The 16,572-nt window shown below is 37.8% G+C and overlaps 2 protein-coding genes and 1 long non-coding RNA gene across 5 annotated transcripts; 2 read left to right on the forward strand and 1 right to left on the reverse strand.

The window, feature by feature from the left end:
• Positions 1-638: 638 nt before the first annotated feature.
• Positions 639-1,554, reverse strand: LOC133737092 (uncharacterized). The gene is made up of 2 exons (XM_062164714.1): positions 991-1,554; positions 639-947 (listed from the first exon to the last, which is right to left on the reverse strand). Exons 1-2 carry the CDS (start codon positions 1,552-1,554, stop codon positions 639-641), a joined length of 873 nt encoding a protein of 290 aa, XP_062020698.1.
• Positions 1,555-3,208: 1,654 nt separating this feature from the next.
• LOC133741355 (uncharacterized) lies at positions 3,209-4,032 on the forward strand. Its single transcript, XR_009861837.1, has 2 exons — positions 3,209-3,487; positions 3,716-4,032. It is a non-coding gene; the product is annotated as an uncharacterized LOC133741355 (long non-coding RNA).
• A 6,761-nt stretch (positions 4,033-10,793) lies between these two features.
• LOC133741181 (cyclic nucleotide-gated ion channel 1-like) lies at positions 10,794-15,234 on the forward strand. Of its 3 annotated transcripts, none has more exons than XM_062169120.1 (8): positions 10,796-10,982; positions 11,074-11,175; positions 11,897-12,353; positions 12,465-12,662; positions 12,957-13,261; positions 13,697-13,808; positions 13,982-14,257; positions 14,409-15,229. In XM_062169120.1, the coding sequence occupies exons 2-8, from the start codon at positions 11,135-11,137 to the stop codon at positions 14,832-14,834; spliced, it is 1,815 nt and encodes a 604-aa protein (XP_062025104.1). In that variant the 5' UTR covers positions 10,796-10,982; positions 11,074-11,134; the 3' UTR covers positions 14,835-15,229. The 3 variants fall into 3 exon arrangements, with proteins under 3 accessions (XP_062025105.1, XP_062025104.1, XP_062025103.1); XM_062169119.1 differs by having other exon boundaries at positions 11,100-11,175; XM_062169121.1 differs by lacking the exon at positions 12,465-12,662 and having other exon boundaries at positions 10,794-11,175; positions 14,409-15,234.
• Positions 15,235-16,572: the final 1,338 nt, after the last annotated feature.

The raw sequence follows: 16,572 nt of genomic DNA on the forward strand, positions 1-16,572 counted from the left end.
TGATTGATATGAACGACACTCATGTGTTCTTTGAAAAACCATGGCATGAAAGCGTTAAGAGTATAAAGAAGATGTTTCGTGGCAAAAGTCAAGCATATAAAATTTAAAAATGGACTCACTTTTTCGACAAATAATTCATTGGTAAAAGCCTTTCATAAAGGAAAATAAAAAGAGATGCACATTTGTTGACAAATAATCCATCATCAAAAGCCACCCATAAAAAAATATGTAAGGGACAAACACTCATCATATAGGGTGCACCACTCCAACGAGCGAGTTACTCCAACACTTAGCCTAGCAACGCACACTTGTAGTTTCAACTCCAGCCCAATTTTTCACGTTTTAGGATGCTCCCATTTTTCTCGCTGCTGAAAGGTAAAATTCATAAACACAAGAGAATGATAGAAGCAACTCTTAGTTTCAACTCAATTTCTATCTTCTTTCTTAGTTGATATTGAAGTTTTTATAGGTAATTCTATAGATATATACTTAGATTTCTATTACTTGGACTTTCTTAATTCAGTTTTGGTTTTCAATTGCAGAAAAAAAAAAATCAAAAGATTAGAAGACTTTTTTTTTCTTTTTATGAATAAGAAGACTTTTTTTTTTTTTTTTGAAGTTAAGGAAGATTTTATTAACTAAATACGATGATGATCGTACATAAGGTCATCCAGTATAAACTCTTGAGCATTAGTAAACCAATCCAAACGGATATTTGAATCAAAACTATGGCTAGCTAAGCGGTGTGCAACCATGTTTGCTTGCCTATTCGCGAAGCAAACTGTAACTTCCCCTACTGCTGCCACTAAGCCTTTAATTTCTGATATCAAAGCTCCCAAGTCGGACAAGTCATCAGCCAGAGACTTTGTGGCCTGTACCGCGACTAAGCAGTCACTTTCTACCACTGCCTTTGTGATGTTCACAGCTAGCAAAAGCTCCAAACCATACTTCACAGCCAGTAACTCAATATGCAAATTAAGGAGAGCTTACAAAAGCAGACCTGTAAGAATATTCAGCAATGAAAAGACCCTGAGCATTCCTAATAACTCCACATGTACCCCCATATGGAATAGAAGGAAGGAAGGCTCCATCAACATTCAATTTGAGGACGTCCTCCACTGGTGCAGTCCACTTTTTCCGGCTTACAGGTTGACTCCGATCCGTATCCTCAGAAACTCGATTAGCTCGGGAATACTCATCGAACCATGCCATAGTAGAGGCCACAATTCTAGGCCCCGTTTGAGACCGGTCCCTCCACAGCTTGTCATTCCTATTTTTCCAAATACTCCATAGCAACACAAGCAGTTTATCAAAGGACTCCAATGTCATAGAAGTGACTCTTTCCAAAAACCATTCTTTCCATGATAAAGAAGAAAGTTGGATGAAAAAAGGGGAAGCTCCTATGATCTCTCGAGTCAAGTTGCACTGACAGAATAAATGTTCCACAGCAGAAGAACAAACCACACAACGTAGATCACCAGAATACCCTTTAGTTGAAATGGCAGCACGAGTAGGAAGAAGATTGTGTACTGCTCTCCACCCAAAGATGGCCATCTTGCTGGGAACTTTTGCCTTCCACAACGCTCTCCAAATAGGGCCATACGGATCTCCATTAGAAGATGAGGCAAAGATATTGCCAATAGAGAAGTCATGAGCTATGGTATATAAGCATATTTCACCAAAAAGAAGCCTTTCTTGTGCAGCTTCTAGGCCACTCTATCCTGACCATAGCGTCGACTAAGGGGAATAGACAAAACCTGAGATGCCACTTGAGGTTCGAAGCACACATGAACAACATGCAGCTTCATCCCAAGTCCAAATGTCCATATTGATTAAATAAGCCACTCTCTCAAAAACAGTATCCGGAGGTTTAAATAAGGAATGATGAGAAATAGAGGGGTTCCAATCGTGATCCCAAATATTAACCGAAACGATTGGCCTCCAAGATAAACCAGCCTGCAACACTAGCCTAGCTTCCATAATACTCCTCCAGGAGTACGAAGGTCTCTCATCCATGTCAGCAGAAAGAAACGAACCGTGAGGATAGTACACTGCCTTGAAGACTTGGGCCACAAGAGAATTTGGATGAGTAAGTAATCGTCATCCCAGTTTTGCTAGCATAGCAAGATTATGAGCATGAAGATGTTTAAAACCCATACCGCCTTGTTCTTTTGGAAGACATATTCTCTCCCAAGACCTCCAATGGATTTTACGTTGTTCATCAGTACTACCCGAAAAGAACTGACAACATTTAATAATTCTTTCTAATATCAATTAGTTAAAAAAAAAAATAGTTCAAACGTGAGCCCTCGAATTATTAAATGTACTGAAGGTTTCAAGTGCTGTGGATTTGTGTCACCTCCCTGAATTCTCAGAGGAGCCCATCTTAAAGCCATCAATTCCGTAGCGGCTGCAAAATTTGAGAAATCACGGGTGAGATTCATTTAATCATAAAAAAAAATAAAAAAATAAAAACTTTAATTTCTAGAAAATTGGAGCAGTATCTATTGCATGTTGAAGTTATTATCGAACTATATTGCAGTCTCTGGAACTGCATAAAATTAAACATCTCCCGCCTTTGTTAATTATAGACCAGAACATGCAGTTTTTATCTCTTAAAACCATTGCAGCATGGTCACTCCTAAATTTCTATTCAAACAGGATTTCTTAATTATCTTTTCAACCCAGAAACTTATCAATATCATCTTAATTTAATGACCATCACGATCAGGCAACCCTTTTGGTATGTCCTTGAACTTGAAGCAACCGAGTGAACAAACTCAACTTGATTCCTGTGGGATAAATTGATTCACACCCATGCCAAGTCAACGGCTCAAAACATTCTTCCAATATCTATTTAACAATTAATGATCGATCAGTATTACATATAAGACTCATGTATTACTTATAAAGTCATTTCTTAAACAACGAGCAATCAAATGATGGGCGCGCACAAATCTCTTTGTACGAATTTGGGTACGGAGATACTCCCTGGACTAGTGTTTCACATATAATACCACAAAAAATTAAGGGTCCTTGACCAAAAGCACCAAAATTGGCCAAAATTATCCCACTTACCCCAGCAACAAATTTTTATTCTCACTTACCCTGTTTAAAACAAAATGACAGTTATGCCTTTCACTTAATTAATTAATTACATCTGCCTCTATGTCTCTCTCATCTCTCCACGATCTGAACTCTCTCTCTCTCTCATCCCTCTCCGATCTGAACTCTCTCTCTCTCTCTCTCTCATCCCTCTCCGATCTGCTCAGTGCGTCTCCTCTTCGAGCGACGGCGACGAGGACAACGCCGACGAGGTCCGAACCCTAACGTCGACGACCTTGACCTCTTCGTCTTAATCCTCCGATCTCCGCCCCGCATTCAACGTCTAAGATGCTGACCTCCGCGCCTTCTACTCTGGATTTCTCTAGCTCCGGCGCCGACTTTAAGCTCCAGCGAGTCCGGTAACAATGACATTGATGCGTCGGTAGGTTCCTTGGTTTGGGTCTGCCACTGAAACGGGTAGCCTGATCTAGTTTGCTACTTTTCTTAGGTGAAATCCACTTTATGATTGTATTTTCTGGTGATCTGTTATTGTTAACTGTTCCTTGCTTGTTAGATTTGAGCAATTTGAGTCGAATTGCATGCAGCGGTGCTCTGTTATAAGGGTTAATGTGAATCATATTTCTGCGTATTAAAGTTTGGTTTTGCTTAGTTGTTATGATGCAGACAAATTCAGATGGGTGTCCAGATGCAAGCAATTCCGGCAGCTTTAGGTGGCAATTCCATTAATGCGTAGGTCCACCAGATAGATGGGGCATCTAAATTGGGAGAGGAGGTTAATTGTGTTCGTATGTCAGGAGAATAAGAACTTGTTTCCAAAGTTTGTTGAAATTTTAATATTTTCTGGTGCAGCTATACCTAGGTAGCTTGTTAGATCATGGTATACAACATGCCCATACTCCATTGGCCGATGCAAGAAGAAAAGAAAGCATGATTGAAATGAGTAGTGAACTAATGATTTGTTCTGTAGCTCAATGTTTATGCTTTAGTCTCTTTACATATATTTTTCTCATATTTTTCTCTTCCATCGGTGCCTAGAGGTTTATTGCCTCTCTATTGGGGCAATAGACGTCTATTTGAGGAAAATAAACGTTTTTAATTGATGTGTTCTCCTCTTTTTTTTTTCTTTAATCAAAGATTTATATTTCTAAATTTAGAAAAATTAGTTTCCATTCCAGCAACTGAAAGTTCTATTGGGGGGCCAATAGACATCTATTGGGGGGCAATAGACGTTTTGAATTGATGTAATGTTCTCATTTTTTTCTTTAATCAAAGTTTTATTTGTCTAAATCTAGAAAGATTAGTTCCTATTCTGGCGACTGAAAGTCCTATTGGGGGGCAATAGACGTCTATTGGGGGGCAATACATGGTTGATAGTCGTCTATTGGGGGGCAATACATGGCTGATAGTCGTCTATTGGGGGTCAATAGACGTCTATTGGGGGGCAATAGACCAAAAGTTCTATTGGGAGGCAATAGACGTCTATTGGGAGGCAATACATGGCTGATAGACGTCTATTGGGAGGCGATAGACCTTTATTGATGGGCAATAGATGTCTATTGGGGTAATAAACATTTCCGGCAAGATTTTCTGAAAGGTCCGATGGGCGGCCGCCGGTGACTGGAATCCGGCGAAAGTTGGCCGGAATCTGGCGACCAGTGACCCGATTCCGGCGAAAGTTGGCCGGATTCCGGCGACCGGTGACCGGATTCCGGCGGACGGTGACGGGCTCCAGTGAAGTCTCTTATGGTTTCTCTCTCTCTCTCTCTCTCTAAGTAAATAAGGGGTGAGGGGTAAAATGGTATTAAAAAAAAATTAAAAACAAAAAAAAAATCTTAATGGGGTATTAGGGAAGACTCCCTTAGAGTGTATTGGGTAAGAGGGAATTAAAAAAACACAATGGGGTTAGTGGGAAAAAAATCCCTAGAAATGGGGTAAATAGACAAAAACCCATAAAATAATGAGTCCAGACTAACAAAAATAATGTATCGATCTGGTCATGTAAAAGCAAGATAGCTAGCTTTAATAGAGTCACGTACAGTGCTGATTTCACTAATAATATCACGTACAATATAGTTAATTGATGATACACAGAAAAATATGACAAGAAAAAGACCAGTCGTACAACTTTATAATAAAGTCACTAGTATGCGTTGATTAATGGAAGGAGTTCCATCTTTTGGGTGTACTGTTGTATGTTTGTGTTCTTATTAAGGAATGTTTTGTTCAGCCAAAAAAAAAAAAAAAAAAAAAAAGGAAGCTAGCCATGCAGACAAAATATTCAATATTGCGGGGCATTGGGAGAAGGACTGATATTTAATCAATTAAGAATAGCTTTAGATTCCCTCTTGGCCCAGAACTTCTTTTACTATCTCTATTTTAGACCAAGAATACAGCTATTGTTTGGGTTTAATTATTGGAAGCTAGCCATGCAGATAATTGACTAAAGCTGTAGATTCCCTCTTGGCCCAGTAGATCTTTTTACAGCTATTGTCTGGGTTAGTATGGAAACTATGGAAGCTGTTGCCTTCTTCAAAGTCGTCGGGTCTTCGTCAATAGACAAGAACAGGACGACTCCTCAATTATGAACTATGGGTCTTCGTCAATGGACGAGGACAATTATGGGTCTTGGTTAATAGAATGAAGATAGGACGACGACTCAATTATTATGGGTCTTCGTCAGCGGAGCTTCTTCTGTCCACCCAGGTCGGCACTCACCTTTATCTTTTAACAGCACATCAATTACACGCGGTGTTAGTCTTTGAGCAAAAGAAGACTCTTTGGTCTTTGAGACGACAACGAAAAACTGTGTAAATGCCAGCTAAAGCACACGGTGGAGCACGATGCTGTTGAGAATCAAGATCGGCAACTAATTCGAACCCAGATCGGATATCAAGAATCCTCCAAATCTGTTTATGAGTCCTGAGATCGTCGCCCTTCCGCAAAGTAAAGTAGATTCCTTTATGGCCCACAAATTAAATTTTCTACGATCGGTAGTCTAACATCCCAAGTCTTTTTCAAGCATTTGCATTCTTCGGTTTACTCGCGTTATATATTCGGTTTCATTTTTTTTTATAATAAAAGGTAATTTAAGCTTCACAATCAAAATTAATTAACAATAGTCGGAGAGACCTAAATTTTTATGTACTCTATTGGTTTTTCAATGTAGGATATACTACGATTTTTCAAGTCATACATATAAAATATAATTAAAATAAATTTGGTGTGGGTCGGTTTAAATCGGGCGGTTTATGACCCAAAACCGCAACCGAACCGCTTTTATACGGTTCGGTGCGGTTGCCGAACCGTTTTTTCAGTGCACCCCTATAAACAACTTAATTATATTTGATGACATGGATCACGTATGGTCATTGCACGTTTACTAGTGAGCCAACTTGACTCTGATATCGTAATAAAGTTATTTGAGCGTCATAACCAACCATTGGAAGGACTCGCATCCTTATAAACAAGTCTAAAGGTTGGAGACCCAAATCCTTATAAATAATTGTTTATAAAAATTGGGTCTCCAACCGACCACTGTCAATTGATTTTAATTGTAAAACTCATATTACTATATCATGATAACAGAGCCAAGTCCGCCTACATTTGAATGTACAACGACACATGTCCTCTAAGTTACCAAATATAAGTTGTCCATGTGTATAGTATGACTGTAGGTGCTTAATAATTCGTGTAGACTACGTTAGTAATATTTGGAACGAGAATTAAACGTCAAGAATACGTAGGTGAATAATTCAGTAACTTTTATTGAAAAATTGGGTCATAAAATATGGAAACGACAAATTATAAAATTCGATAAATACCTGTTCAAAACGATATGTAATGAAAAATGTACGTAAAAATATGGACATAAAAATATCATTATTTGTCATATATAGTACTTATATATAGTTGATAGGACTTCTAAATCAATATTTTGAATGAGTTCTTCTATTTATACCTCCACATTTAACATGTAAACCTCCTCAAATTATAAACATTTATATCCCATAATGCCCCTCCAAAAAATTGAAAGAGAAAAATAAAAACTAGCGAGCTGTCTTCCATCTTCGGCTATCTTCTTCTCTCTGATTCTCCTTCGCGTACTCCTCTCTTTGTTTCTCCTTCTCTCTCTCTCTTTGTTTCTTCTCTCACTGTTTGTGTCTTTTTGTGATTTATGGGAAGCTAGTATTTAATTGTTTATGCCAATTATATTTTCAAGTTTGGAGGATACGTCCTTACAGACTTGAATTATATGACAATTGCAGGATTGCAATTTGCAATTGCTAAAACCATATAGCAGAATACATATGGTATAAAACTTGATAAAGTAGAAAAATCGAGATATCAAATATATAGACCCTTACAACACACTTTACCCTTTCTATACAAGAAGAAAGGGAGAATTTCCCAAATTTAAAACCAAAACCCCATCCTTGAATCTCAAATCTCAACTCCTACCAAAATTAATTGGAAAAATAACTCTTCAACCAAGAGAGTGAGAGTCAAAGAGACTGATGAGAAAGTCTGTAAGAGCAGGGAAGAAGAAGTTTTTTTTTTCTTACTTTTTTTTTTTCTCGAGGGGCAAAATGGGTTAAAACATGTTACAAAAATTTGTAGAGGTTTACCTATCAAATATGGAGGTATGAATAGAAGCACTCATTTTGAATAGAGATTAATAAAAAAATGCTTTGGCTCCCAAAACCTAGCCATCTGTGCTTCGTCCTTTAACCATAGCGACCGATGTCGGTCCCCCTTCTAAGTGGAGGTCTCGACCACCCGCCATCCAATCTCAACCCTTCAATGCTGATGTTTCTCGATGATTACCCAACAAAGCCAAGTGTTTGGAACTTTCACAGTTTCTGCTTCTTGCCGAATCGAGTTCGATCCAGATCGGCTGTTTGAGGTCCAAAATAGGACGACTGAAATTGCACATATGGCTTTAGCTATTGTTGGAAAGAATGAGTATGGAGGCAGTGCTTCATCAAATGGATGTGCAGTCATCAAGGTGGAGGTCGATCTTGATCCAGCGTGGTTCAGAACCAAATCTTCACCTCCAGATTTTTGTTGTTCCGGCAGGGAGGGCAACGAAGAGTTTGGGGAGTTTATCCAAAATTGCATGGGCTAACTTGATGGCAATGTCGGCGCGTCACAAAGCGGTGAGTTAGAAGAATCTCTCGATCTGAATCGATGCTAGTTTTGTTGGCTATGAGAGGCATGCTGATTAAGGGATGGGCTTAAAGTGGATCTCTAGTTTTACCGGCCATAAGTGGCTAGCTGGGTGGCTCGGAGTCGGCTTTGGAATTGCGCAATAGAGGCTTCCATCGCACTGTGACTGTGAACGGAGGCATCCGGTCTCAAGGGGTCGAGGCAGAAGGCATAGCTCTCTGATCGGGTGTGGTAGAGGCACGACTGGTGGATGGCCGAAGGCAAGATGATGAAGATGGAGTTCTGGTGCCAAAATCAGTTTTGAGGCCTAATTCCGTTTTGGGGCCTAATTCAATTTGGGAGTCCACATTAGTTTGGGTGCCTAATTTTCACCCTAATTGGAAGCCCAAAGTCATTTTCAGGCCTAAACGGAGGAGGGTTTGGTAGTGGGCCTATCGATTCTAAGCTAGACTCGGTTGATGGGCTTCTCCTCTATTGGGTTTCGTATTTGGGATCCAGGGGATTGACCCAACTAATCACACTTTTGTTCTTTATGTTTGTAGTGAGTCTATGTACTATGTTTGTAGTTCATAGTTTAATAGGCTTTTTATGATTGAGTGAGCACTAAATGTTTAATACATGGACATGTTCCTATGTACCTCTGTGGTACCGCCATAACTTTTTGCATGTCTATAGATGGCAGGGGAATGGTATGTAATAACCATTCTGGCTTTCGTATCAATGACAAGTCTTTTAGACTTTATTCAAAATGTATATATATATATATATATATATATATATCTTATATAATTAAGCCAATTCTTGAGTGAATGGTTAAAATTTTGAAGTACCCCATATATGCCCTCACATAATATAAATATTAATAAATAAATTATTTCTATATGAGGATAAGATAGTCAATAGAGTATATTATATTTGAAAAAATTGCAATACCTCTCATGAAAAAATGAGAAGCTTCCCTAAAATTATGAAAGAAATTGTAGTTGAGGGTGTAAAATTAAACAATAGAGCATCTTAGATAATTTATAATACTAAATGAAATAACTTGGAAGTTTCGCTCTCTAGCAAAGCCCTAGGGTTTCGAGCAGTGTGCGGCGGCGGCAGCGGAAAATTTCCGGTTGTCGTTTATTGTTAGTATCGGCGAGGTACCTCGTCGTGGATAGGAAACTTGGGTGTCTTGCTTCACAGTGATTTGGTGTCTCGGCTGCCGGTGTCGAGGAGAGTACAGTAGTTTGGGGAGCCTGAGATTGCTTCTGCTGGTGCTTGATCGATCGGCGTCAGGATCGACGGTTGAATTCGGTTTTCTCCCGATCTGTGTTGCGATCGAGTGGTGCCGCTTCTGATCGAAGAACTGGTTTTGATTGGAAGGGGAGTGGATACAGGGATGACTGTCTGGGTTGGACATCCACCGGACGGGGAGGCGGCAGGCTGGCCACAGGGGAGTAGAGCTCTGGGCAGTGGTTTTGTCTGGGGTTGGGCCTCTGGGTTTGGGCCTGGACGATGTGGGCTTCATCTCTTTTGGGCCCAGTTGAGTTGGTTTAATTCTCTTCACAGTTGGGTCAGGTTGGAGGGTGCCTTGACACCCTCATTCATTACCTAGTGCTTGGGCTAGCCTAGCCCGAGAGATGGACCTCTTTGGGTGATGTTGGGCCTTTATGGTCTCTAAAGTGCCAATCATAACTTAGATCATGGTTCTCCGGAATTGGTAATTATCTCGAGTTGGACTGGAGAAAGTGGCTTATAGATGAGGAATTGGCTCCTATTTGTTTGCTGGGAAGTAGCTTTTTATTTCGTACCACAATTGCGTGATTGACGGATAGTTGGCTAGAAGATGATGTTGCCTCAGAAGACACGAAGTTGTTCTTTGTTTATGAGTCCGCTTTAAAAGTGGGCTCCATTTGACTTGTAATGAGTTTGCAGTACTTAGATAGGAGTTTGGTTGTTACCCCGCCATTTTTTTGTCTTGTAAGGGTATGTAGACTCTGGCTTTTTAGCTGGTCATCTATGATATGAACCTTCTATTTCAAAAAATGAAAGAAATTGTTGTAACTTTTTTAATTTAAAAATAAAAATAAAAAATAAAAGCCAATAGACATGTGCGGAGCACATGTTAACGGGATAGTATATATGAATTCTGAAACATAAATTTGAAGAAAAAATCAAGGTGATCCAGAATTTTTTTTCTTTCAAATATTACCATCTGCACATACAAAACTGTAACACATATAAATTATTTAATAAATGAAAAGTGTAAATATAACTTTTTAAATATTTATTACCATTAATTGTATAATTTTCTAATTATAAAAATAAAAATAAAACTTAATCTTAAACTTGACTTTTTTTATTAATAAAATTAAAATAAAAAAATAATTTTTTTTTTGTAATTTAGCTCTTTTTAATTGAAAATTTTGGAAATATGTATAATTCCACATAATTCGGCTGAGTGCTGACTAAAAAAAACTCAAATAATTCAGCTGACTTTAAAAAAAAAACGCAAGGTTACTTTGGGGAATAGAGTTGTTTGCTTGGGCTCCCTGTTATTGTAGCTTGTTATATATGCTGTGAGCTGCACTTGGTGAAAGTCTTTTTCTATATAATTGAATCTAACCAATTTGTCCACATTGGTTCTACTTCTTGCTAGCCATTCGGTTTTCATTTCCCATATTGAAATTGTTACCAAAGTTCCACCAACCAGAATTTTGTTTCGGCCGTACGTTCTCCTGCTATCTGCTTCTCGATCTCCAGAGGTTCCCCTTCTCCATCCAAGCTCAAACTTCATGAATTTACTATATATGTGATACATATATTAAGGTTCAGGCTATCAGTAATCACCTGCAGTTTCCATATTTTCTGTAATTTCTCAGGACTATCTTTCAGAGTCCTATCCTATCCAACATATATGTCTAACAAGCAGGTACCCAATGATGTCCCTATGATGAGGTTAGTTTCTTTTCCTCGTTATTTTTTTGGGTATCATGATTTTAAGGATTTGCAGTCTTTGTATATGTCTGGTTACCGTTTATTTTATGAGCCAGATATGTAGTATTTGATTTTCCCTTGCAAGCAAATTTTTATTTTTATAATTATGACTATCGACAGCAGATTTTTATCATTATCATTAACTAATAAAAAATTTCTGGGCAGTAGGTTTTTCTTTTTGCTACGTGCATGAGTTTATTAAGATTGACGATATAGACTTTAAGAAGAGGAATTAATGCTCTAAAATCATACCATTGACTTAAGTTATATTGCTACAAACATAAAAATGTAGAACATCACATAAAAGAAACTAGTCTGCAATCACATGCTCTGCATGTGTACAAAAAATTTTCGTTTAAAAAAAATGTGGGTAGTTATTGAGAAGAAACAGATTCACTGGTAGTTATCGCAGAGAGAAAATAGTGGGAGAGAAAAATGGGGGTTGTGGAATCATTTTTTTTTTATAATTTTCTTAATAAAAATCTATTTTATAATTGTCCTATTTATCCTTGTGATTTAATTTATTCTCAAAGTTTTTAAATCTTTCAGGGTTAAATCTGTCAAAATTTTCAATTTTGGCTAACAAACCCTCTTCTCTTAATAATAGTATAGATGATGAGTCCATCTCGTTTTCATTTTCTTTTTCTCGTCAATTCCATTTGATTCTATTTTCTTTGGTCAGCAACACACGGGGAATTAAGTACAATTTCGACAATGTTGAGGCGCAACCGCCAGATCCCCCGTGTGGAGATCGAGATGCAGTTTCAACAAAAGAAAAATTTAAAGGAACACTTCTTTCAATTTCATTCTGGAATAAGATGTTCGTAATTGCATGTGTGATTGCAGTCTCATTAGACCCATTGTTCTTCTACATTCCAATCATCGATGAAGAAGAAAAGTGCCTTGCAGAAGACAAAGAGTTGAGGACTATAGCTCTCATTTTGCGATCGCTTACTGATGTCACTTTCGTAGTGAATATCATATATCATGTTTGCGAAGCCATTAACGCTGCCTACAGAAAACGCGAAGAAAAAAAGCCTGAATTGGCATCGGATTGGGAATTTGCTAAATTAGTTGTTGGGAAGCTAGCATGGCGCTCTACGCTAACCAGCATTTTAGCTGTTTTTCCCATGCCACAAGTAAGCAGATCATAATTTGAGTTAATCCAATTATTTTAAATAGCTAGTTTAATTAATAAGTAGCTAGATATATAGGTTTAGAAATCTGACCAAATTATTTATTCTTTCCAGCTGCTTTTAGTATTTGTCTTCTTCAAAATGAGAGGCCGTGGATACTTGCAGGGTAGAAAGATTCTGAATGTCTTTCTTCTAGCTCAATATCTGCCAAGGATCTATCGAATTTACCTATCATCTCAGAAACTCAGACAAACTACTGGAATATGGGCTAAAGCTCTGTTTAACTTTTTTCTATATATCCTTGCAAGTCATGTAAGTTTCATTTTATTAATCTCTAGTTTGCAAACTAGACTTGATGAATATTTTTTTTTTCTTTTTTTTTTTACACTAAAATTGCTAACTTGGGAAAGATATGATTAATTTTTCAAAATTGATAGATTCTCATTTTCGAGGTTTGTTGGTTGCTATAATACATCTCCCCACTGTTGAAATCCCCCTACATAGTTGAATTATCGTTTTTGTTTTCATAAATATATAAAATATAGCTACATGAGTTTTCCGTATTCATTAATAATATGATCAGCAAATAATTTGTGTGTTTTTTAGGTCCTTGGAGCTTTTTGGTACTTTTTTTCTATTCAACGAGAAACTTCTTGTTGGCATTGGGCATGTGTAGATCATAGTACAAATGTTGAAGGATGTATGAGTACCTTATACTGCGAGGTTCACAATACTACTCCAAGAAATGCCACATTCCTTAATCAATTTTGCCTTATAAGTGCTGAAGAGAATGCTAAGGGCCCTTCTGATTTTGGAATATTTCTGGATTCCCTCAAAAATGGTATCACAGGGAATATACCTTTCGGAAAGAAGTTATCTTACTCTTTTTGGTGGGGATTACGTAATCTAAGGTTTGCTTATATGCACGGAAAGTCAACTATTGTTTTACAATAAGTTTGAACTTTTATTCTTTTACTGTATTGTCTCTCGCAATGGTCGAATATGGTGGTTTTCACCCCGTTATCAGATGATCAAATAATTTGCCGTCGTGAACCGTTTTAATATCAATGGTTGTGATTAAAACACTGAAAGTGTATTGATTTAGTTTCAACGCTTGATATTAAATCTAAAAGTGAATGACTATAAATTCTTTAATAACCTGATGACTGGATAAATAACCGTGGTCTATTCATAGATGGATACTCTCAAATATTTAATTAACTAATTTCCTTTTCTTTTCTTTTTTATCGATACAAACTAATTTCCTTTTTCTTGAGCTCCAAATATAGGTTGTGTGCACACTAGTTCGTTGTTAATGTCTTAATATTACTTCTGGCTTTTTGCAGTAATTTTGGCACAAATCTCGAAACAAGCACCTATGTGTGGGAAAATTGCTTTGCAGTTTTTATTTCTATCATTGGCTTGCTACTATTTCTATATCTCCTTGGAAATGTACAGGTTGGTTATGAATCTCTCTATTCGTACTGTATCTTTATGTAGATGATTTCAACTTGAATACACACATCATGATTTCCTTTATGGTGTTTTCATATGTATAGTTTATATGTAACGTGTAGTTAAGCTGGATTTAAGCAGCTAATAGAGCTTATTAATCGTTTCTGGTGAAACAGACATTTATGTCCATGGAAATTCACAGATGGGAAACTCAAAGATGGGAAAATCAAAGACGGGAGGATGAAAGAAACAAGATACAATTGAAAGAGAAATATTCAGGATGGATGGACAGAAATGAGATCCCAGACGATTTGAAGAAAAAAATTATGAAGAACATAGAGCAAAAACTGGAAGAGAACAAAGATACTGATCCTAAGAATCTTTTCTCTATTCTTCCGACACATACCCGAACGTGTCTAAAGCGTTTCCTTGGCTTGAAACTGCTAAAGAAAGTATGTCCCAAATCTATATATATATATATATATATATCTCTCTCTCTACACCGCAGACATGATTCTTGAATTGCAAGAACATTTTTGAGTTCTTTTGCATCCCTAAAAAACCCTAGGCTAATGAACGCTTAATTTGTCTTATATTCGATAGGTACCGAAGCTTGCAAGGATGGATAAAAGAGTGTTGAAAATGATGTGTGACTATCTAAAGCCAGTGATGCATGACGAGGGCGACGAGGTTTTTCAAATGGGAGCTCCACTACATAGGATGCTACTCATTACAGAAGGCACATTATTGACCGACAGAAATGCTGCAACTGAAAACGCAAAAACGGGTAGTATTTCAAGTTCCCCGTCAGTGGGCAACCTTGGCAAAGGTGACTTTTACGGCGCCGAAGAACTGATCGAGTGGGTAACACAAAAGAAGGATTTAGGCCAGCTTCCCGCCTCTTCCTTCAATGTGAAATGCAATTCGAAAGTAGAAGGCTTTGTTCTCAAGGCCAAGCAGTTGAGAAGTGTAGTTTCCAAAAACGAAAACCGGTGGAAAATGGCATTAGCGAGTCAGACCACAGCATAGTCTAGGATTGTGCGCAGAAACCTGGAGTGAATCCCCAGTACTAGCAGAGACCTGGAGCACTTAATTTGTACCTCTCCATGGCGGCTGGTCTCCTGGAGGCGGTGCTATGTGATTTTAGATCTAGGGGTTTTTTTTTTTTTTTTTTTTTTGGGCTTTTGGGCCTCGGTTTGTCATTTTCTGTTAAATGTAGTTTAATCAAGTTTTTATCTATTGGGCTTCTGGGCCTAGGACCCTTGCTTCCGTATGTACATCTGCATCTAAATAGTAGTGTGTTTCTGTTAATGAATGAACTATTTGACCCAAAAAAAAAAAAAAAGAAGCTAAGACAAAACAAATGATCACCTGCTTATGTGTGTATTTATGTAGTTATTAGCTAGAAACAGAGTGCTCAAGGTGAAATAATCGAGGGGTAATGGCGAGTTTGTCTTCCAAAGACTATTACGTAATTGTCACATGCTTGTGGCCTAGTAATTGTCATATTGAGTTGTAGTATGTTTCTTGTGATGTATATCAATATATTGAATTATGAATGATTCTACAGTACGTATTTGCATATCAGATATATATTTACCGATGTGATATGTTTGGTATGGTGTCTTTATTGTTGCATTAATGCATGTCATTGATTCTAATAAAAAGAAGGGAAAAAAAAATTCAAACTAGCGTAGCAATAACTAGTTGAGAATAAGAGGATAAGATCCTCATCAACCACCGCTACAAGTTCTCTACCACCTGTGTAGAAAAATGATTTTGTTGTGCTAATGACAACTACCGTTGCTCCAAATCGACTTAGTTCTCCACCACATTTAGGCAAGCTTTCGTCCGTTGGAGGATTTTTGTCCACTTTAAAGAGGTTGTTCAGATTGCCTTGGCAATCACGCCCTCTACGGTTACTTTTCTCTTGGGCGTCTTTGAGCCCTATGTGTGTTCCGATCGGTGGAGGAGGTGGTGCGATATGGTTTTGCAATGGTTGCTTCTATCCAAGAAGTTGCTCAAATTTGGCAGCAGGACTTTGCAACAGCAAATCCATCGGTGACAGTTTGATAGGATTCTAGAGTTTACTAGTTTTTCTTTGGGCTTTCGTCTTGTATCTAGGTTAGACCCATTGCGGATTTTATTTATGTTTGCTGGGCCTTTGTACTTTTTTTGCTTGGGTCTTTTGTACCTCTTGTATTTTGTTTGATCCTTTAGATCTTCTAATACAATCAACCATCAATCAAAAAAAAAAATTAGCACTTGGTAAACAATTTTTCTGGTGTAACCATTTGAGGCCCAAAAAGGTTTTAGTTTTATTTTCAAGTCATGTGTATTCACTACTACAATTATATGCTATAAGGACACCTATCAAGGACACATTATTCATGTGGTGTCCTTGAAGGGTTATAAGGACACTCACATATAAATGAGATTATTTAGAGGGTTGAGACTATTCGGAGGACACAGCCGGCCTCTTGAATGTGGTGTCCTAAATAAGCCAATTTCAGTTTACTGCTCCAAAACAACTCCAAAATTTGCTTTCGCGCCCGAGCCCTCTCCCTCCCCAAATTTCGCTTCCTCCCTCCCAAATTTCACTTCCCTCCTCCCCAAATTTTCGACTTCCCTCTTCAATTAAAACCCACTAGAAGAGGAAAGATGATGTTTCTTTTAATCTATTTCCAGTTTTTAGAACAAAAAAAAGAAACTCGATCTGAAAGGAGCTTCGAGCTGATTCGAGTCGGTGGAGGAGGTGGCGACTACA

The sequence above is a fragment of the Rosa rugosa genome, chromosome 3 (genome assembly GCF_958449725.1).
Source record: "Rosa rugosa chromosome 3, drRosRugo1.1, whole genome shotgun sequence".
Classification (NCBI taxonomy): Eukaryota; Viridiplantae; Streptophyta; class Magnoliopsida; order Rosales; family Rosaceae; genus Rosa; species Rosa rugosa.

Excerpts from the sequence above, each read along its gene's own strand:
- LOC133737092 (XM_062164714.1), bottom strand. The coding sequence starts at position 1,554 with ATGGCCATCTTTGGGTGGAGAGCAGTACACAATCTTCTTCCTACTCGT. Across the intron at positions 948-990 it reads ATTCTTACAGGTCTGCTTTT|TATGGTTTGGAGCTTTTGCT; the intron begins GTAAGCTCTCCT and ends CTGGCTGTGAAG.
- LOC133741181 (XM_062169120.1), top strand. The coding sequence starts at position 11,135 with ATGTCTAACAAGCAGGTACCCAATGATGTCCCTATGATGAG. Across the intron at positions 13,262-13,696 it reads TGGGGATTACGTAATCTAAG|TAATTTTGGCACAAATCTCG; the intron begins GTTTGCTTATAT and ends GGCTTTTTGCAG. Across the intron at positions 14,258-14,408 it reads GCTTGAAACTGCTAAAGAAA|GTACCGAAGCTTGCAAGGAT; the intron begins GTATGTCCCAAA and ends TATATTCGATAG.